Below are 21,784 nucleotides of genomic sequence, written 5' to 3' on the forward strand. Positions count from 1 at the left end.
AGAGGGGAATAGAGACGAGGTTGGAGGCATCACGGAATCATTGCGTGGATAGGAGGAGGACAGGTGAGGGGGGGCCTCGGATTAGGATTAATGTCTCCCGCGGATAGCAGGAGGAGGAGCAGGAGAGTGCGGAGGAGGGTGGGGGAGGGCGGGCGACGAAGGCAGCGAAGACGGGGTGCACTTAGGAGGAATGGTGAAGGGTTAATGGCAGGAAGGAGGTGTTGAAGATTAAGGGCTAGGAAGGAGGAGGGGAACAAGAGAGATGGTGAGGTGGTGAGGGAGGGGGGGTGAATAGGGTATTGCCGTAGCGGGCAGGTCGGGAGGGAACACAGGGGGGCAATGAGTTCCAGCGGTGGACAGCGGTAAGGGGAGGGGAAAAAGATTAGGAAGGGACAGGGTAATTAAGAGGATGTGGACAGGGGCCATAATTAGTGATTGCGGTGTAATAGGTGTAAGTGTAGAGACTGAGGTGGAGAAGTAGATAGATAGAGCGGAGGAGCCGGAGGCTTGTAATTGGAGGGATAGATGGATTGGAGAGCAGGTAAGTCATGGCTGACAAGTTAGCAGGCAGGCAGGTGAGGCAGTGGCTGCAAGCTAGCAGGCAGGCTGGAACAAGCTGGTGCGGATGGACAGGGACGAGCAGGGAGAGGCTGGGGGGTAGGTAAGGCAAGTAAATCAGTGGGTGACAAGCTAGCAGGCGGGTTGGGGCATGCTGGATCCGATGGATAGGAATGAGCAGGGAGATGCTGGAGAGCAGGTAAGACAAGGGCTGGACAAGTTAGCAGGCAGGCAAGTATGTCAGTGGCTGACAAGCTAGCAGGCGGGCTGGAACAAGCTGGTGCAGATGAGCAGGAATGAGCAGGGAGAAGCTGGAGCAAGCAGGCTGGAGCAGATGGACTGAACAAGCAGGGAGAAGCTGGTTCAGGAGGATTGGAGCACGCTGGAACAGATGTACTGGAGCGGGCAGGCTGGAGCAGGTGTACTGGAATAAGCAGGGAGAAGCTGGTTCAGGCAGGCTGGAGCAGGTGTACTGGAACAAGCAGGGAGAAGCTGGTTCAGGCGGGCTGGTTCAGGCAGGCTGGAGCAGGTGTACTGGAACAAGCAGGGAGATGCTGGTTCAGGCGGACTGGAACACGCTGGAGCAGATGTTACTGGAGTAGGCAGGCTGGAGCAGGTGTACCAGAGCAAGTAGGCTGGAGCAGATGGCTGGAACAAGCAGGGAGAAGCCTGACTGGAATACTGGAGCAAGCAGAGGAGGCTGGATCGGCGTACTGGAGCAAGCTGGGATCGGCGTACTGGAACAAGCTGGGATCGGGTGGACTGGAACAAGATGGGATCATGCAGACTGGAACAGGCTTGGAGCAGGCGGACTGGAACACGCTAGGGCAGGAACACGCTAGCAGGGAGAAGCTGGATCAGGCGGACCAGAACAGGCTGGAGATGCTGGATCAGGCAGTACTGGAAGCAAGCTGGGCTGGGACAAGCAGGAAGAACGCTGGATCAGGCGGACTGGAGCAACTGGAGCAGATGGACTGGAACGAGCAGGGAGAGAAGCTGGATCAGGCGGACTGGAACAGCGGGAAGAAGCTGGATCAGTCAAGGACCGGGAACAGGCTGGAACAGGCGGACTGGAACGAGCAGGAAGGAGCTGGATCAGGCGGGACCGGGACAAGCCGGAGCAGGAGGCAGGAACAGGCAGGGAGAGGCTGGAACTGCGGACTGGGACAAGCAGGAAGAAGCTGGATCAGGCTGCAAACAGATGGACTGGAGAAGCCGGGAGATGCTGGATCAGGCGGATTGGAAGAAGCAGGAGCAGGAGCAGAGGCACTGGAACAGGCAGATGGATTGGGGCATGCAGGCGGGCTGTAATAGGCAGCTAGTGCAGATGGAACAGAGCCGGCAGGGAAAAGCTGGGCCCTGGGTAGCCGGCTGAGAGTGAAGGGGACAGGCTGTAGCCACGCGGCAGGCAGGCAGGCGGGACAGACAGCCACGACCAGACCCCGGGCAGAGAAAGCCGCGTGTCCCAGCGCGCACCGAGTGCGCGGCGCTTCCCTCCTCTTCTCTTTGATCAGGACGGCAGGCGCTTGCCCCGTTCCGGGGGCCTCTACGAGGCAGCAGGCAGCCGCGATTGGCCCAGATCAGCCCGTCCTCGCCGGCTCCACACCTCACCGTTGCAGGCCACCCTTGGCACCTACTCGGGCCCAGATGGTCACCCTCGTGGGGGGAGGCCTTGTTCGCGGTTTAGGCTCTTGGCCTCCTCCCCCGGCGAACTTCGTTTCGTGCTCCCCGGGAATGCAAACCCTATGAGAGGAGGTATTCCACCTCCTTGTGTGCAGCAGGGCCGCTCAGATCGCGATCTCCGACAGATCCCAGCGATCTTCAGGGGAGCTCCCGACTCGGCGTCCGATCAGGTCGCCATCTTAGCATCTATAACAACGGGAATAGATTTGTCTAAAACAGCTAATTTCTCGTCCTGTGGTAGCATACCTTGGTTAGCAAAGGTAGTGGATCTATTGTAGCATTTCAGGTTATGCTATTCTGGGATATTTTCAAGGACTGCATAGTCTCAATATGGTTTTTGGCCTATGCATCGCACTGAGGCCTTGCTTGTTACAATAGTGACTAAGGTTAAGAAATTGTTGAACCCAAATGTCACATCAGTGCTATTGCAATTTGATATATCAGAGCAATTGATACAATAGATTACACTCTGTTGCTAAATAAATGAGTTTGTGCTTTCTGGGGTAGTCCTGAGGTGGTTCGAGTAATTTCTTAAAAATAGGCAGTATAGTGTTAAAAAGAATGGAAAGTTCTCTAAAAGTCGGTGTCCAACCTATGGTGTCCCTCAGGGCTCACCACTGTCACCTATATTGTTTAACATCTTCATGAGTTCTTTGGGGGTTACTCTAACATCATCATTGTTTTATGTTTGTTCATATGCAGATGCTATTTTTATTTTAGTCCCCACTAGAATCTGAAGGTAATTATAAATTGTATAGAAAAAACACATTACTAGGCTTTGCAGAATTTGCTGAAACTTAATGCTGCAAAAACTAAATTGTTGTATTTTGGTACCTCACTAGCAAATGTTCCAAAGAACTTTACACAAGACAGGGGACTGTTGGGATTTGAAACTTCATCTAGAGTTCTTGGCTTTATTCTAGACTCACAAATAGCAATGGAGAATCAAGTAAAAAGCTTGAGTGGGAGGATTTTTTGTAAACCAACACCTAAGGGCAATAAGATTATCTTTTTTTCCTGATCAATTTAGAATATTGGTACAAGCAATTACTTTGCCCCAAACAGATTATTGTAGATCATTATAAGCTGGTATTCACCATCATATAATGAACCAGGTTCGGTTGCAGCTCATACAGAATTGTACAGCTAGGCTAATTTTTGTTGGAAGAAGTATGATCATGCTACTCCACTGTTGAGGGATTTACACTGGTTGCCTGTAAGATCCAGAGTTGATTTTAAGGTGGCCTGCTTTATATATAAGATCTTATATGGATATTGCCCGTGGATCATATATCTTTGTTAACATCCAAAAGTTCATTCATCAACTCGATCTAATTATCTATTAAATTTGGGTTTTCCACCTGTTAGTCAGATTCACTTTAAGCGTTTCCATGATAGCTCTTTTAGTTATATTACAGTTAAATTATGGAACTGTATTCCTGTTAAAAATCTTTGAAAACTTTATTGTTTGAAAAATATTTTTGAATGTGTGGGTCTATTATTGGTATTTGCAGGGGCAGACTGACTGTTCGGGCAACCGGGCAGTGCCTGAGGGCCCAGAGGTTCTGGCCAGATGCCCGCTGTTCTCCCCATTCCCACATACCTGGGTTTAAATCTTTTATTTACCTCCGTCGCAGCAGCCGCGTCAATGAAAGCCCTGCCCGTCTCTAGCCTTCCCTTCGTGAGTTTGTTCCCTCAGAGTCCCGCCTTCTGACATTGTTTCCTCTTTCCGCGAGGGTAATTTAGCATAAGTGCATTATCTCTGATTTACTCAGTTTCGACTGCTGCCAATATAATAAATTAGCTTTTATATTTTTATAATATCTGAGCCTTGTATTCTATTCTTTTCAGTGTGTGGGTCTGTACTTAGTGGACCTCTCATTATACTAATCTAAATACCAGAGTGCTACCTTTCATGTTTTTCCATCTTTTGTACTAAGAGTATCCGTCCCCTGATTGCCTACCTCCACTAAGGTTAGGTAATTGTAGAAATAGCCCTACAGTCCCATAAGACAATCAAGCCATTGCAACATCACTGATGAAGTTGGCTCTTAGGCATTGGTGGAAGGAGGCATTTTGATATCACAATATCAGCTCTGGTTACCAGAGACTGAAACTCTTCACACTAAGGGGAGGAATTCCCATGTGGGCTACTGCTAAAACACGTTATTTTACTGTTAACCCCATTATTAGTAATTAGGTCTCATTGCATTGTCAGGTTCTCAGGTTCAGAGCCCGTGGGGCCGGGCTCTGGAGCAAACGTGAGCCCTTGGGCTGCTGCCGAGGGAGCGGCAGCAGCAGGCAAAACCCCACAACCAACACTGGGCAAGCACAACGGCACCAGCAAGGACTGCAGGCACCGCCCAGCGAGCCGGAACACAAGAACTGGAATCCCCCGGACTGGAGGACACAGGACTGGAACTCTGGACTGGCACACATCGGACTGGAACACACACCGGACCGGAACACACTGGACTGGAGCACACTGGACTGGTCCGTACAGCTTCACCTGCGCTTGTCCACTACCCCCCCCCCCCAAGGGTTGAGCCCTTGGGTTCAAGTGGCCGGCAGGACTTACCGGATACCGGATGACACAGGGACCAGGACTGGAAACAGAAGTACTCCTAAACCTAAACTGACCTAAGTGCTCCCAAGCCCTAAACCAACAGAAGTGTTCCTCACAGTAAACTAATAGGGGAGCCCCTACGCCCTACACTACCAGAAGTGCAGGGAAGCCACAAGGGAAAAGCAAGGAAGGTACAATACCAAGCTACCACAGGTGCTCCTAAGCACCAAGCTATCACAGAGCTCCTACAGCACTAAACTACCAAAGGTGCTCCTAACAGCACCAAACCTGAAGTACTTCTATCAGCAACAAGAGGGAAAAAACCTGAAGTACTTCTATCAGCAACAAGAGGGAAAGCAGGGGAGCTACAAGGGAAAAGCAGGGAAGCTACATACCTACGCAGTACAGTTGCTTCCTAAGCACTACACTAACAAGCTAAACACAAAACTAACAAGCTTCCTAAGCACTACTCTGGCAAGCTAGATACAAAACTAACAAGGTACTTCCTAAGCACTACCCTAGCAAGCTAGATACAAAACTAACAAGATGCTTCCAAAGCACCAAAGGGAAAGCTAACTAAGCAGAAAGTGCTCCTCAACACTAAGCACTAACCGTGACCTTCAGCAGACGTTCTAAAGCACACGCAAACACCAACGTTGCAAAGGCCCTGAAGGAAAGAACACCACTTCCTTATCAAGGCCCTCCCAGATGATGTCACACTCCCTAGACCCAGGCAACAGCACACTGACCCAGAGAGGCCCAACTCACACCAATGCAGCCCCGTGAAGCACTTGAAGCCAGTACACCCAGAAAGGGAGCAGAGCAACTCAGGCAACACCCACAGCTGCAGTAAAGTGAGGACAATTAGCCCCATGCTGCTGGAAGCTGCCAGCATAGAGAGAGAGAGCTAGCTCAGAAAGGATAGACAACAGAAACAGAAGCCAGCTAAGAAGCTGACCCCCAGGAAAAAGGTAAGTTTGAGAGGGGTTCTGACCAAGATCATAACATGCATAAAATGGGACCTGTGCTAGAATAGTACAAGTTGTGGTAAAATAACCCACCTTAACAGCAGGGGCGTAGCCAGACCTTGCCAGGAGGGGGGGCCAGAGCCCGAGATGGGGGGGCACTGTTAAGCCACCTCCCCCCCTCCGGCAACCCCCCTTCCCCCGCTCGATCGCGCCGACACTCTTAAACTCCCCCCCTCCCTCCCGCTACCAACCCTCGGCCGCCATCGCCGCCCGCCCCATGAAGTACCTTGTTTGCTGGCGGGGCTGCCCAAACCCCGCCAGCCAAGAGTGTTCTTCAGCGCTGGAGTTAGTAAACTCTGGCGCCTTCATTCAAGGAAGTTCGTCTGAGGATCAGCTGGTTTTGACGCATTTACGTCCTGCACGGGGCTACATGCACGGTGCAGGACGTAAGGCGTCAAAACCAGCTGATCCTTCAGACGAACTTTCTTGAATGAAGGCGCCGGAGTTACTAACTCCAGTGCTGAAGAACACTCTTGGCTGGCGGGGTTTGGGCATCCCCGCCAGCAATCAAGGTAAATCATGCGGTAGCGAGGCTGGCGGCGGGAGGGGGTCGTCGGCAGGGGGCCAGGGGCGAATCTGCGGGGGCCCGGGCCCCCTCAGGCCCCACGTAGCTACGCCACTGCTTAACAGTGTCCCAAGATGATAACTCCTCCCCTAAATAGCCATTTCACATGTTCATCTAGGGAAGATTGGTGGCGTGAACACATTGCAACTCACCAGCAGAGTGCATTTATCATACCGGTTTATATGGTGCCTGGAATAGGAAAGCTTGAGTATCTTCATTTTGCCATAGCTTGTATATCTTTTCTTCCAACAGGAAGCACTTCTTTCACGAGTATGTCTTCCTATTTCAGACACACACACGTTTATCTGACATTCATACATTTTTTTTTATGCTTATTCCGTGGATAGAGATGTTCCAATTTTATGTTGTGCTTTCACTTGCAGACCTGCTATTCTAAAATCATGTCCCAAATGCACATATTGACTTAAACGATTATTTTATCACTTACACATCCTTTCTAAAATGTGTTTCCACACTATAAAAGAATAAGTTGTTCTTACCTGCTGAAATCTGTCAAGTATTTTTGATGCAGTTGAAAGACGAGGGATGAATTTCTGAAAGAAAACAGAATATTGAGTACAGAGATCCAACACAATGTGCAGAGATACCCAAGAGAAAAAAAGGGCCATTGATGTCATGCAAAATACTGACAGTCTAGTGATATAAGTTACATGAGTAAGGATCCTGCCAGGTTAAGCCCTGGCACATGATATTTATTGGCTCCTAACCGGTTAGTGCCATTGAATTTCATTGCTAACTGGTCATCTCCTAACCAGTTAGGTTAGGGGCAGGCCAGGGGTGGAGCATGGACGCAGCACCTACTTATCGGTGATTTTCAGTCCGCTATCCGGCTAAGTAACTGCATAAAGTTAGGACAGCAAAAAGGCTATCCTAATTCTGCTCTAACCGCCAGGCTCCCAGGGGTAATTCCTACCCAACCACGCACCATTTCTGGCATGACAAAATATTTTTTTTCAGAGTTCGCAGGGGGAGGGGGGGCGTACTCAGTAGAACCCTTACCGCCTCCTAAACAAGAGGCGGCAAAGTCTCCTCCAGGAAATGGCCGCAAGTCAAAGCCTTGATTAGCGCACAGCCCATTTCCCTCCCTTTCAGAAAAAAAGATTTTACCGGCAGCAGTAAAAGGCAGCCTCAGCGTGCGGAAAACCTGTGTGCTGACGCCACTGCAGGGCCCCTTTTACTGCCACTCGATAAAAGGAGGCCTTTATGCGCTAAGGTTAACCCAGCACCAGTCTAAATATCAGCCAGCTCCCGGTTAACTTCTTTCACTGCTGAGACCTGGGCATTCAATGCTGGGAGTCGCATATGCCCTGGTATTGAATATCTGGGGTCAGTTCAGCCCACATATGTGAGCTGAATTTTGGATGTCTGGTGTTTTACTAGACTCTTCTCTATTATTTAAAGCTCAGTTAAGCAGGACTGTTAAAACGATCTTTTAAAAGCTAAAAATTTAGAATGATAGCCAGACTGAAAGAGCTTTTGTCCCCAGAGAATTTTTGAACAGTAATGGAGAGTTCAGTTTTAATATATCTAGATTAATAAAACATACTACTGTGGATTACCACAAATGTCATTGAGGCCCTTCAAGTGGCTCAGAATGCAGCTGCTCATCCATGGGGGAGGCCAGGGGATGAGACTTCTTGGTTGGATCTTATAATTCCTGTCTTAACAAGATATTCATGGATTTACCAGTTGTTTTGTGTATCTAGTTTAAGATCTTGGTTTTAGGTTTTAAAACTTTGAACAATTATGCCCCTCTAAGTATTGCAAGTAGTTTGGAAACTAGACTGGTTGACAAAAATATTGAGATATCAAGGTAAATGTTTGCCTGATATCCCTCTGTTGCACAAAATGCACTTAGAAGAAAATCATGCATGAATGTTCATCATAGCAGGATCCACTTTATAGAAAAAGCTCCCCTTAGAATTGAGGCAGGTGATATCATTGCTTATTATTCCTTAGCAAGCCTTTAGTTATTGCTGAATGTTTTTTCAGTTCATCAGGTCCCTGGCTGGATTTAAGAAATCTGTATATTATGATTTTTCTGGTTTTATAGTTTTTCCTAATTTTGTTTTTATTTTATTGCTTTTGTGTATGTTTGTACCCTATTTAGATTTTATAGAAGGTGTCGGATATAAATGTGTTAAATAAATGAAAATAAATAAATAACTGCTCAGCCTCTGCATTTTCAGTGTGTTGTGTTCCCATGATGCATTTCTTTTTGGGCAGAGGGCAGGATGAAGCAGCGTGCTTGAGAACAGGCCTGTATAGGAAGACACTGCATGAGCACTGAAACAGCTTTTGGAGTGCTAGAAGGAGAATGGAAAAAAAACAGCTGCATGGGTAAGAGATGGTGGAGAAGAGGCTGGCAACTGCTGCCTGTGCGACAGGGTAAGAGCACAGTAGAAGAAATACTAGACCCCAAGTTGGTGGGAGGGAAGGAGGAGAGATGCAGGCCATTTGACCAATACACAAATCATCAGATGTGGATGAAAGTTAGGTGTGTGTGATAACATGCAACTTGTACATGAAGATGACTTTTACACAGGTATCTATGGTATATGTTCACCACCTGCTGTTGAACATGTAACTTGTTTTGAATGTCAGCCCAAGTACTATTAATATGGGTGTGCCTTGAGCTTGAAAGTGTTTAGAAACTTTGTTCCAGGAGGTTGACTTTCCTTTTTGTGTGCCAACAACTCTCAAGACAGACTACCTCCACATTTTAATCTATATGTCTCTCCAGACCCTACGGAAGCCATTCCTTTATACCTTGGAAATTCAACTAAGTATTCTAGAAAGGCCTGATACAACATAACAGTTCATAGACTCAGTGACCGTTTATGTTAGCTCTTTTTCATTGTACAGTATATTTTCAAATTGTTCTAAACAGTGGTGTACCAAGATCAGGGTGGTGAGGGCGGTCCATCCTGGGTGCACACTGCAAGGGGATGCAGGGAGCAGCCGCACGGCTGTTGACTCCACCAGTTCTCTGCTCCCTCTGATGTTATTTCCTGTTCCGGGGCAGGGAACTGGCAGAGCTGACAACCACACGGCTGCTCCCTTTACCCCCAGGAGGTGATGTGCCAGGGGGTGGAGCCGCCTGGAAGTGATATGCCAGGGATATGGAGATGATGCGCCCGTGTGTGTGTGTGTGATACTCTGGGGGGGAGGGGGTGATGCACCGGGGGGGGGGGGGGGGGGGTGCACAGTGGTGATCCTCCCCAGGTGGCTACTGAGCTTGGCTACATATATCAATCTAAATCAAGGTTTAGCGATCGGTATATCTATATAGCATCACATGTAGCGAGGACAAAAAAAAGATGAGCTTGCTATGACACTTTAGTTGTAGGATGCTGCTTCTTGATGTTAGGTGTTAGAGGTATGGTTTACATATGAAGATGGGTTTCCTGATTACTGACGTTGAGGTGTTAGGGGTATGGTTTATATATGTGGGTAGGTTTCCTAATTATTGATGTTGAGATGTCAGAGGTATGAGGCTGTAGATGTTGGGGAGGTTGCTGATTACTGATGTTGGGTGTCAGAGGTATGTCTACAAATGGGGGTAGGTTTAATGATTACTATTGTTGAGGTGTTAATGGCATGAGGCTGTAGATGTTTGGGGAATTGCTGATAACTGATGGGTTTTAAAGGTTATATACAAGGATTGGTTTCTTGACTACTGTTGTTTAGGTGCTAGGGATGTGATGTGGGGTTTGATGATTTAGATATGGGTATGTTGTAGGAATATTTCTTGGGCCTGAGGCCTATCTTAAGCTCTGACCCATATAGTCATGGTTTCTACAAAATTCCCTTCCTTGCAGTTTTGTGGATTATGTGCTGTGCCATCAAGGACATACTTGCCTGAATACCATTTTTGTCTATTGCTCACTGTGCAGACCTGAGGTGAGTGAGGTTCCCAGCTGTGGACTGATCAACCTTGGTAAGCTACATTGTATCAGAACCTGTTAGAACCAGTTCTGCACTGAAGGAAGAAGCAGCTGAACCACCGAACAAGCAGATTGGATGAACTCAAACTTCTGATCAGGGCAGTGAAGACTCAGAGTAACAGCTAATCAGAGAAACTGTTCCTGATCTGTTTGTCATCAGACAAATACTTCAAGGAGTTGCAAGAAGGAATTAGTAGTGCATCTGCATTGGTGCTCTATCAAAATAACTCTGCTCTGAGCCTCTCTGTAAATGAAAAATTATGTCTTACCTAATAATGTTCTTTCCTTTAGTCACAGCAGATGAATCCAGAGACTTGTGGGTTATGACCATCTACCAGCAGGTGGAGATAGAGAGCACTGAACTGAACTGTCTTATAGGACAGAATGCTCCGTGGCCAGTCAGTATTTCTCATAACAAAGTAGAAGGAAACAGAATTATAACCATTGTCCTTCCCCACAGGCAAAAGTGATAAACCAAGAACTGCAAACATGTAAACAGATAACAACAGTCCGTCTAAAATGTAAAAATGCAGCAACATGGTCCAACAGAGAAAATTAACCGATAGGACCTGCTGGAAAAAAAACAGAGTGGGCCTCTGGATTCATCTGATGCAACTAAAGGAAAGAAAATTATCAAGTAAGACTTACTTTTTTGTTCCATAGCGTCAGCAGCAGATGAATCCAGAGACTTGTGGAATGCAGCAAAGTGGTCCTTAAGTAGGATGGGAACCTTAAGTCCCTGCAAATAGCACCAGTATTCCAAAAGATGCATCCAACTGAGCAGAGACATTCAAATGGTAGTAGCCGGAGAAGGTATGTAAGGAAGACCATGTCGCTGCCCTACATATTTCATCCAGGGAGAACAGATGGGCTTCTGCCCAGGAAGTCACAACAGCTCAGGCAGAATGTGGCTGGAAGTTGTTTACGCACTAGTAAATATGTGGACGCAATAGCCTCCTTGACCCAGTGAGCAATCGTCACTTTGGAAGCCGCATTACCTTTTTGAGATCCTGATCAAAGCACGAACAAATGATCACTTCTAAATAGTGCAGGATTATGCGGAAAATGTCAAGAAAGTGGGAAGAAACAAGGTTTATTTGGATGAAAGGCAGAAATCACCTCAGGAAGAAAAGGTGGGACAGTGCACACCGCCCCTCCCCAGGGTAAGTCTGGAGGATCTCAACAGTACAAAGCCTGGAGGTCTGAAACCCTGCTTGGACTGACACCTGGACCTCTGAAAAAAAATGAGGCCACCCTGGACGAGAGTACCTGGTAACTGTAAAACGAGGGCAAACCTGACCCTACTGTAAAGAATGATTAGACTTGTCCTCAGGAAGACACTGAGTCATGAGTCACTCAGATCTTTCACTAACTTTGCTAAGCCCTCACCAAACAACAGCTTGCCCTGAAAAGGGAGCTTAACCAGTTGCTGTATGAAGCTGCATCTGCCCCCTAGAGGTGCAACCACAGCAAAGGATGGGCTGTGCCTGCCAAGGACAACCACTTGGCCAATACCCGAATGAAGCAATACATTCATTCGGGCTACCAGGTACTTCTTAGCCAAGATCAGGTGACCCTCAGGGGGAGGAATGCTGGCTTCGGCCTAACCCCTGGTAAGCCTTTTCTTGGTTGAGAGGTGCCCAGCTGTCCCACCGGTTGCCTTTTCAGGTGCCGTGGAGGACTTGCAGCTCATCTGCATATCCTCGGAGCCTTCACCGGAGTGACTCCCAGGTCCGTTCCGATCCACTCGGGGCCTCTGGGAGAAGAGGATATTTCTCTGGTAAGTGAACAAATTTTGCTTGTGCTTTCGGAACTTGAAGATTGGGGTTTAAAGGAGGAACTGTAAGTTAGTGATAGGCTGATATCCTTAATACTTTAGCAAGTTTTAAATTACGGAAAAACTCAAAAAACACTAAGATGGAGTCAGCAGTCCAGCAGCGAGAGGGGTGCTATCCAGTCTTTTGCATTGAGTGTCACATGTATGATTATCTCCCAATTGGTGAGGTGTCATATGTGTGTGCCCGATGCAAAGAGCTCCTAGCTCTCAGAGAACGTGTCCGTTCTCTTGAGGCTAGAGTAGCAGACTTGATGGAGCTGAGGGAGACAGAGAGGTACATAGAGGAGACCTACAGGGATGTTGTAGAGAAGTCCCACCTCCAGTCAGGTAGCCCCTGTGCTACCTTGGAGGAGGGAGGTCTCCTAGAAGGAGAGCATCACCCTGGTGAAGTAGGAAGTACTCCTGTAGCCAGGACCTGCCCACCAGGGGATGTACTATCCTTTCGCACCGAGGATATATCTCCAAATATTGCCCGGGAGGGAAAGGTTAGGACAGCTGTTGTACTTGGTGATTCGATCATTAGGCATATAGATAGCTGGGTGGCTGGTGGACGTGAGGATCGCCTGGTGACTTGCCTGCCTGGTGCGAAGGTGGCGGACCTCACGCGTCACCTAGATAGGATTTTATATAGTGCTGGGGAGGAGACGGCTGTCTTGGTACATGTGGGTACTAATGACATAGGAAAATGTGGGAGAGAGGTTCTGGAAGCAAAATTTAGGCTCTTAGGTAGAAAGCTGAAATCCAGATCCTCCAGGGTAGCATTTTCTGAAATGCTACCCGTGCCACGCGCAGGGCCCAAGAGACAGGCAGAGCTCCAGAGTCTCAATGCGTGGATGAGACGATGGTGCAGGGAGGAGGGCTTTAGATTTGTTAGGAACTGGGCAACATTCTGGGGAAGGGGGAGCCTATTCCGAAAGGATGGGCTCCATCTTAACCAGAGTGGGACCAGGCTGCTGGCATCGGCGTTTAAGAAGGAGATAGAGCAGCTTTTAAACTAGAAATGGGGGGAAGGCCGACAGTCGCTCAAAAGAGCATGGTTCGGGATAAGGTATCTTTCAAAGATATCACCATAACAGGGAAGATAGAGTATCCTGATAGTGAGGTTGCAAAAGAGATTGTAGTAGATCGGGTATCCTTAAATAACAATAAAAATCAGACAAAAGATTGCCAATTAATACTGTCAAGTACTAAGCATGATGTACTTAGGAACAACAAACATAGTTTGAAATGTCTATATGCGAATGCCAGGAGCCTAAGAAATAAGATGGGGGAGTTAGAATATATTGCACTAAATGAAAAATTAGATATAATAGGCATCTCTGAGACCTGGTGGAAGGAGGATAACCAGTGGGACACTGTCATACCGGGGTACAAATTATATCGTAGTGATAGGGTGAATCGGATTGGTGGAGGGGTAGCATTGTATATTAACGAGAGCCTTGAATCAAATAGATTGAAAATTCTGCAGGAAACAAAACACTCCTTGGAATCACTGTGGATTGAAATTCCATGTGCAAAGGGGAAAAGGATAGTGATAGGAGTGTACTACCGTCCGCCTGGCCAGGACGAACAGACGGATGCGGAAATGTTAAAGGAAATCAGGGACGCAACAAACTGGGCAACACAATAATAATGGGGGATTTCAATTACCCGCATATAGACTGGGTTAATGTAACATCTGTACACGCAAGGGACATAAGATTTCTTGATGAAATCAAGGACAGCTTCATGGAACAGCTAGTTCAGGAGCCGACAAGAGAAGGAAAAATACTAGACTTAGTCCTTAGTGGTGCTCATGATCTAGTGCAGGGGGTAACGGTACGAGGGCCGCTTGACAACAGTGATCATAATATGATCGGTTTTGATATTGGCATTGAAGGAAGTGAAACTAGGAAATCAAGTACGCTAGCGTTTAACTATAGAAAAGGTGATTACGACAAAATGAGAAAAATGGTGAAAAAAAGACTGAAAGGAGCAGCTCGCAGAGTAAAAAACTTGCGTCAGGCGTGGATGCTGTTTAAAAACACCATCCTGGAGGTTCAGGACAAATATATTCCACGTATTAGAAAAAAGGGAAAAAAGACTAAACGTCAGCCGGCGTGGCTAAACAGTAAGATAAAGGAAATCATTAGAGCCAAAAAACAATCCTTCAGAAAGTGGAGAAGAGAACCAACTGAAAGTAACAGGATAGATCATAAGGAATGCCAAGCCAAATGCAAAGCGGAGATAAGGAGGGCAAAAAAGGACTTTGAGAAGAAATTAGCGTTGGAAGCAAAAATACATAGTAAAAATTTTTTTAGATACATTAAAAGCAGGAAACCGGCCAAAGAGTCGGTTGGGCCACTGGACGAAAATGGTGTTAAAGGGGCGATCAGGGAGGACAAAGCCGTAGCGGAGAAATTAAATGAATTCTTTGCTTCGGTCTTCACCGAGGAGGATTTGGGGGGGACACCGGTGCCGGAAAGAATATTTGAAGCGGGGGAGTCGGAGAAACTAAACGAATTCTCTGTAACCTTGGAGGATGTAATGGGTCAGTTCAGCAAGCTGAAGAGTAGTAAATCACCGGGACCTGATGGTATTCATCCCAGAGTATTAATAGAACTAAAAAATGAACTTGCGGAGCTACTGTTAGAAATATGCAATCTGTCCCTAAAATCGAGTGTAGTACCGGAAGACTGGAGGGTAGCCAATGTTACTCCGATTTTTAAGAAGGGTTCCAGAGGAGATCCGGGAAATTATAGACCGGTGAGTCTGACGTCGGTGCCGGGCAAGATGGTGGAGGCTATTATTAAGAATAAAATTGCAGAGCATATACAAAAACATGGACTGATGAGACAAAGTCAGCACGGATTTAGTGAAGGGAAGTCTTGCCTCACCAATCTAATGCATTTTTTTGAGGGGGTAAGCAAACATGTGGACAATGGGGAGCCGGTTGATATTGTATATCTGGATTTTCAGAAGGCGTTTGACAAAGTGCCGCACGAAAGACTCCTGAAGAAATTGCAGAGTCATGGAATCGGAGGTAGGGTATTATTATGGATTAAGAACTGGTTGAAAGATAGGAAGCAGAGAGTAGGATTGCGTGGACAGTATTCTCAGTGGAGGAGGGTAGTTAGTGGGGTCCCGCAGGGGTCTGTGCTGGGTCCGTTGCTTTTTAATGTATTTATAAATGACCTAGAGATGGGAATAACTAGTGAGGTAATTAAATTCGCCGATGACACAAAATTATTCAGGGTCGTCAAGTCGCAGGAGGAATGTGAACGATTACAGGAGGACCTTGCGAGACTGGGAGATTGGGCGTGCAAGTGGCAGATGAAGTTCAATGTTGACAAGTGCAAAGTGATGCATGTGGGTAAGAGGAACCCGAATTATAGCTACGTCTTGCAAGGTTCCGCGTTAGGAGTTACGGATCAAGAAAGGGATCTGGGTGTCGTCGTCGATGATACGCTGAAACCTTCTGCTCAGTGTGCTGCTGCGGCTAGGAAAGCGAATAGAATGTTGGGTGTTATTAGGAAGGGTATGGAGTCCAGGTGTGCGGATGTTATAATGCCGTTGTATCGCTCCATGGTGCGACCGCACCTGGAGTATTGTGTTCAGTACTGGTCTCCGTATCTCAAAAAAGATATAGTAGAATTGGAAAAGGTACAGCGAAGGGCGACGAAAATGATAGTGGGGATGGGACGACTTTCCTATGAAGAGAGGCTGAGAAGGCTAGGGCTTTTTAGCTTGGAGAAGAGACGGCTGAGGGGAGATATGATAGAAGTGTATAAAATAATGAGTGGAATGGATCGGGTGGATGTGAAGCGACTGTTCACGCTATCCAAAAATACTAGGACTAGAGGGCATGAGTTGAAGCTACAGTGTGGTAAATTTAAAACGAATCGGAGAAAATTTTTCTTCACCCAACGTGTAATTAGACTCTGGAATTCGTTGCCGGAGAACGTGGTACGGGCGGTTAGCTTGACGGAGTTTAAAAAGGGGTTAGATAGATTCCTAAAGGACAAGTCCATAGACCGCTATTAAATGGACTTGGAAAAATTCCGCATTTTTAGGTATAACTTGTCTGGAATGTTTTTACGTTTGGGGAGCGTGCCAGGTGCCCTTGACCTGGATTGGCCACTGTCGGTGACAGGATGCTGGGCTAGATGGACCTTTGGTCTTTCCCAGTATGGCACTACTTATGTACTTATGTACTTATGTACTAATACAAGGAATTCACTAAATATGCCAGTCCCTTCTCCATATCCGGTAAGTTCGTAGGACGCTGACTCCTGGAAGAAATCTGAAAGCTGTTGCACTCAGCTAAGGCACACCCTAGTAGCATACGAGCTGCAAATAGCCACCTGCAGAGCGAGACAGCTCTTCTGAATTGACAAGAGAAAGGCTGTGCACCAGTTGAGGCTGAGTGTGGCTTGGAGGGTCCATGAGAGACGAACAGCTGAGAAGGAACCGCCAAAGAGATCTGAGTGGAATCTGGCCTATGGAAGAATGTCCCAGACAGAGGCTATTGTGCCCACAACATAAACACATTCCCAGACCCCGGGACATGAAAGGGAAAGTAGATCTTGACTTGGGTGTGAATCTCATGTTGAGGAGAATATCACTCCCAGATACTCCAAGATTTGTGATGGAAACAACTGACTCCTGGAAAATGGAATACCAATACCATGGATTGAGGAAGAGTATCTATCTTGGATAAAATCTGCAGACTCTCTTGGTAGGAAGAGTTGCACCTAGTGGTGTGCTGGAGCCGGCTCGCACAGGCTCGCAAGAGCCGGTTGTTAACTTTGCTCGGCTCTTGCGAGCCGGTTGTTAAAACGCGCGAGCCGGCTCTTCTCCTCCCTCCCTCCCAATCCGATCCGGTCCCGTCCGTCCCTCCCAATCTGATCCCTGGCTCCCTCCCTCTCGATCCGATTCGGTCCCTCCCGATCCTTCACGTCACCAACCCGACCTGAGTGTTATGATTCTGCCGGTTTGGCTGAGGGGGAGGGGGACGTCTCTTCTGATTGGCTGCCAGGGGTTGTGCTGACGTCAGGGGATAGTACTTTAGCCTGCAGCTGAAGAGTTTCTCTGCTTTTGCGTTACTTCTTGGTGGTAACAGGAAAGCCTGATAAGTTTCTCTCAGAACATGCTCTAAGTTCTGACAGGGATCTGTGTTGTATTAGAGTATTCTTTTCCTTTCCTCTGGGTTAGCTGCTGCTGTGTGTGTGTGTGTGTGTAGCTCTGTAATCAGGGTCAGCTGCTCGTTTGTTTAGTGGGGGCTGGGCATTGCTCAGCCTCCGGGGCTCTGAGCTGCGTGAGAGCCTTCTCCTTTGTTTGTTTGTTTTTAGGATTTCTCTTCCCAGTGTCCCGGCATGCTGGCTCAGTGAGTTTAACCCTTTGTGTACTGTGTGTATTGTATTCCTGCCTCTGCCAGTGTGTTTGTTGGATGGGCCCCACTCCCTCTCGAGAGGGGAAGCATTCTCTCTGATTGTTTGTTGATTTATGGCACTCTCTCTCTCTGCTGGCTCTACAAGCTTAACCCTTTGTGTTCCGTGTGCCTCTGTCTACAGTGGGTTTGAGGCAAAGGCTTTCTGCCTTCCTTTTGTGTCTGGTTCCTCTGGCTTCTGCCTGGGGCTCCTACCCTGGTGGGGGGGGGGGGGGGGGGTTGCTGTGTTAGTTCCCCTGTGCTGCGCTAGTCCCCTGCGTGGGCGTGGCCCGCTTTGGTCCTTTGTTTCCCCCTCTGCCCTATTGCTGGTGTTCAGCGCGTGTCTGGCATCTTGGGGCCCTCTGGGTTCTTTCACCCCTCCCTGTGTGTGATTGGGTTCCAGTTCAGCCGTGAGGCTCGCATGAGTGGCTCTGTCTGCGTGGGTTCCGGTTCGGCCGCGAGGCCCGTCTGTATGCCTATTTCCCTTCTTCCTGAGGGATTGTGGGGAGGGGTAGCTTAGGGGGTATTGTGTAGCTGGGGTGTGCGGTGGTGGGTCGGTCTCCCCTTGGCCCGGGTCGGCGCCCTGCTGGCCTCGGCCAGGGCCCAAGGGCTCACGACCAACCCAACGGATTACAGAACGCAAAAGCCATGAGCTCGACCGATCCATCCCCCATGCAGCTGCTCCAGCAATTGCATGCTCAGCTACAACAGGTATCGGGAGTTGTGAACGCACTGTCTCAATGGGTAGACACGCTGACTGTCACGGGGGCTGCGGAGGGCCCGCCAGCTTCTACTCCGCCGGGTTCCCACGCATGCGGCCGAGGGATTCGGGTGGCTACGCCCCTGAGGTACGAGGGCGACAGTAAGACCTGCCGGGGGTTCCTCAATCAATGCCAAATTGTCTTCGAGTTGCAGGCCTCGGATTTTCCTTCGGATCGGGCGAAGGTGGCTTATATTATCTCTCTACTGGCAGGCCCCACTCTGGCCTGGGCCTCGCCCTTATGGGAGAAGAAGGATCCCCTCCTGGATAATTTGGCAGAGTTCTTGAAACAATTTCGGCTCATCTTTGAGGAACCCGGGAAGCCCTCTTCGGCGGCAACTCAGCTGTTGAACCTACATCAGGGGCGACTCTCTCTGGGTGAGTACGCCATCCAGTTTTGGATCTTGGCCGCGGAGCTAGGTTGGGATAACCCAAGCCTGACTGCGGTATTTTGGCATGGGGTCTCGGCCAACATTAAGGACGAACTCACAGGCCGGGAGCTGCCCTCAGATCTGAACGGCCTCATCCATCTCTGCACCCAGGTGGACATCCGGTTCAGGGAGCGGGCCTGTGAACGTCGCGCTGGTCAGCAGGTTGCAGGGGCTAACTCGAGGAGCTCGCACAAGAGCCCTGCTTCCCCGTCGCTGGGTGTGCCCAATGGGTCTGAACCTATGCAGGTTGACCGGGCGGCCCAGGAGAGACAGCGGAGATGCTTTAAGGGGCTGTGCCTGCATTGTGGAGTGAAGGGGCACTTTGTCCGTGAGTGCCCGAAGAGAAAGAAGTCGGGAAACCAGCAGCCCTGATACCGGCTAGGGAGACCGTGTCAGGGCCAAAGTCCTTCTCCCCTTGGATGCAGGTTTTGGTGCCAGTTCTACTGGCGATTAAGGATACCCCTTGTTTTGAGGCGCTAGTTGACTCGGGGGCGGGTGGCAACTTTATCAGCGCAGACCTGGTGTGGGTTCATCAAATTCCTACGATGGAGTTACCTCTGTCCATCACTGTCTCAGCGGCTTGGGGACTGGTTCGGGGAGTTCTCCGCTCCAGGACCGTGCCTATGACCATACGGGTAGGAGTCTTACACAAAGAAGTTATCTCCTTCTACGCCCTTCCGTCGGCCACTGAGGCCATAATCCTGGGATTACCCTGGCTTTGCCTGCATAACCCTTGCATTGATTGGGCCCGGGGTGAATTGACGGCTTGGGGCCCGGGCTGCCAGAAGGTCTGTTTGGATAAGGTCTCGCCAGCCCCAGTGACGCTTCCTTTGGATCGAGCCAATGTTATGTTACCGGGGCCCTACAGATCCTTTGGAGATATTTTTTCCAAACAGCAAGCAGAGATTCTGCCTCCTCATCGCTCCTATGACTGTGCCATAGAGCTACTACCTGGCACTGAACCTCCCCGTGGCCGCGTATACCCCCTATCCCGGCCAGAGACGGAAGCCATGTCACAATATATTTGAGAGAACCTAGCTCGAGGCTTCATCCGGCCCTCTAAATCGCCCGCGGGGGCTGGATTCTTCTTCGTGGAGAAGAAGGATGGGGGGTTGCGCCCCTGTATTGACTACAGGGGACTCAATGCCATCACGCGGAAGGACAAATACCCCCTTCCCTTGATTTCTGAGATGTTTGACCGCCTCCAGGGGGCCCAGATCTTCTCCAAGCTCGATTTCAGGGGGGCCTACAACCTTGTGCGGATCAAGGAGGGGGATGAGTGGAAGACGGCGTTTAACACCCGCGACGGGCATTACGAATATCTGGTAATGCCGTTTGGACTTGCTAATGCTCCAGCCGTCTTCCAAGCCTTCATGAATGACATCTTCAGTGATCTCCTGTATAAGTTTGTGATGGTCTACTTGGACGACATTTTGATTTTTTCAAGGGCTGAGGAAGAGCACCAGGAGCACGTGAAGACCGTATTGCAGCGGTTGAGGGAGAACCACCTCTATGTGAAATTGGAAAAATGTGAATTCCATCGCTCCGAACTGCTCTTCCTGGGGTACATCATTTCTAACCACAAGCTGCGTATGGACCCCAGTAAGCTGACAGCCATCCTGCACTGGCAGCAACCTACGGGGCGTAAGGCTCTACAGCGCTTCTTAGGTTTTGCAAACTACTATAGGCAGTTTATTTGGAATTACTCGTCCCTGACTGCCCCTCTTACTGCCTTGACTAAGAAGAACGCTGACACTCGCAACTGGTCGCCTGAGGCGTGTCAGGTCTTTGAGAATCTGAAACAGGCATTTGTTGGAGCTCCAGTGTTGCGCCATCCCAACCCGACAAATAAATTTTTCATGGAAGTGGACGCATCATCGGTTGGCGTAGGAGCAGTGCTGTCCCAGGCCCACCCCAGTGGGAAACTTCTCCCATGTGCATTCTTCTCTAAAAAGTATACCCCTGCCGAGAAGAATTATGCCATCGGGGATCAGGAGCTATTAGCCATTAAATTGGCCCTGGAAGAATGGCGTCATCTGCTGGAAGGGGCGCAGGAGCCCTTCACGGTGGCACGGACCATAAAAACCTGACTTATTTACGAGAAGCGAGAAGGCTGAATCCTCGCCAGGCCCGGTGGGCACTATTCTTCTCCCGCTTTGATTTCATTCTGACTTATCGTCCAGCGGAGAAGAACATCAAGGCAGACGCCCTCTCCAGGTCCATGGAGGCTGACCTGGAGGAAGAACCCCTGCAGTATGTAATTAAACCCGATGTCATTGTGCCCGCGATGACGCTAGCAGTACCTGCAGGTGTGACCTTTGTGCCACCCCGGCTGAGAGAAAAGACACTCCAATGGGGGCATGCCTCTCGAATGGCAGGACATCCCGGGATCCTGGGAACCAAGCAGTTCATCTCCCAGCAGTATTGGTGGCCTTCACTTGATCGGGATGTGCAGGAGTTCGTGGCTGCGTGTCCTGAGTGCGCCCAGCATAAAGCTGACCGTCGGAGACCCCAGGGGTTGCTGATGCCTTTACCAGTACCTGAGAGACCGTGGACCCACATTGCCATGGACTTTGTTACGGATCTGCCTAACTCTGAAGGGCACACAGTTGTCTTGGTAGTGGTGGACCGGTTTTCTAAAATGGCCCACTTCATACCCATGCCTACCCTTCCTTCGGCGGTGAAGCTGGCACAGTATTTCATCAGCGCTATTTTTCATCTCCATGGTCTGCCAGAATCTATTACCTCTGATCGAGGAGTACAGTTTGTCTCAAAGTTCTGGAGAGCCCTGAATCGGGCCCTTGAAATAAAGCTGAACTTTTCATCGGGATATCACCCACAATCCAATGGCCAAACAGAACGAGTGAACCAATGCTTGAAGCAGTTCCTGCGGATGTATGTCAATGAGCACCACAATGACTGGAGTCAGCTGCTGCCTTGGGCAGAATTCGCTCATAACAACCGAGTGAGCTCGGCCATGG

At 48.9% G+C, this 21,784-nt stretch overlaps 1 protein-coding gene across 1 annotated transcript in view; it reads right to left on the bottom strand.

Annotated features, from left to right (window-relative positions):
• The window catches only part of LOC115482132 (glycine-rich cell wall structural protein-like), a gene marked incomplete in the record, with an annotated part of 302,370 nt that overhangs the window by 238,172 nt on the left and 42,414 nt on the right, over window positions 1–21,784 (bottom strand). Inside the window, 1 exon segment of the mRNA XM_030221707.1 lies at window positions 6,902–6,954. Within this exon segment, the coding sequence (XP_030077567.1) occupies window positions 6,902–6,954 (53 nt within the window).

This window comes from Microcaecilia unicolor, chromosome 1 (genome assembly GCF_901765095.1).
Source record: "Microcaecilia unicolor chromosome 1, aMicUni1.1, whole genome shotgun sequence".
Taxonomy (NCBI): Eukaryota; Metazoa; Chordata; class Amphibia; order Gymnophiona; family Siphonopidae; genus Microcaecilia; species Microcaecilia unicolor.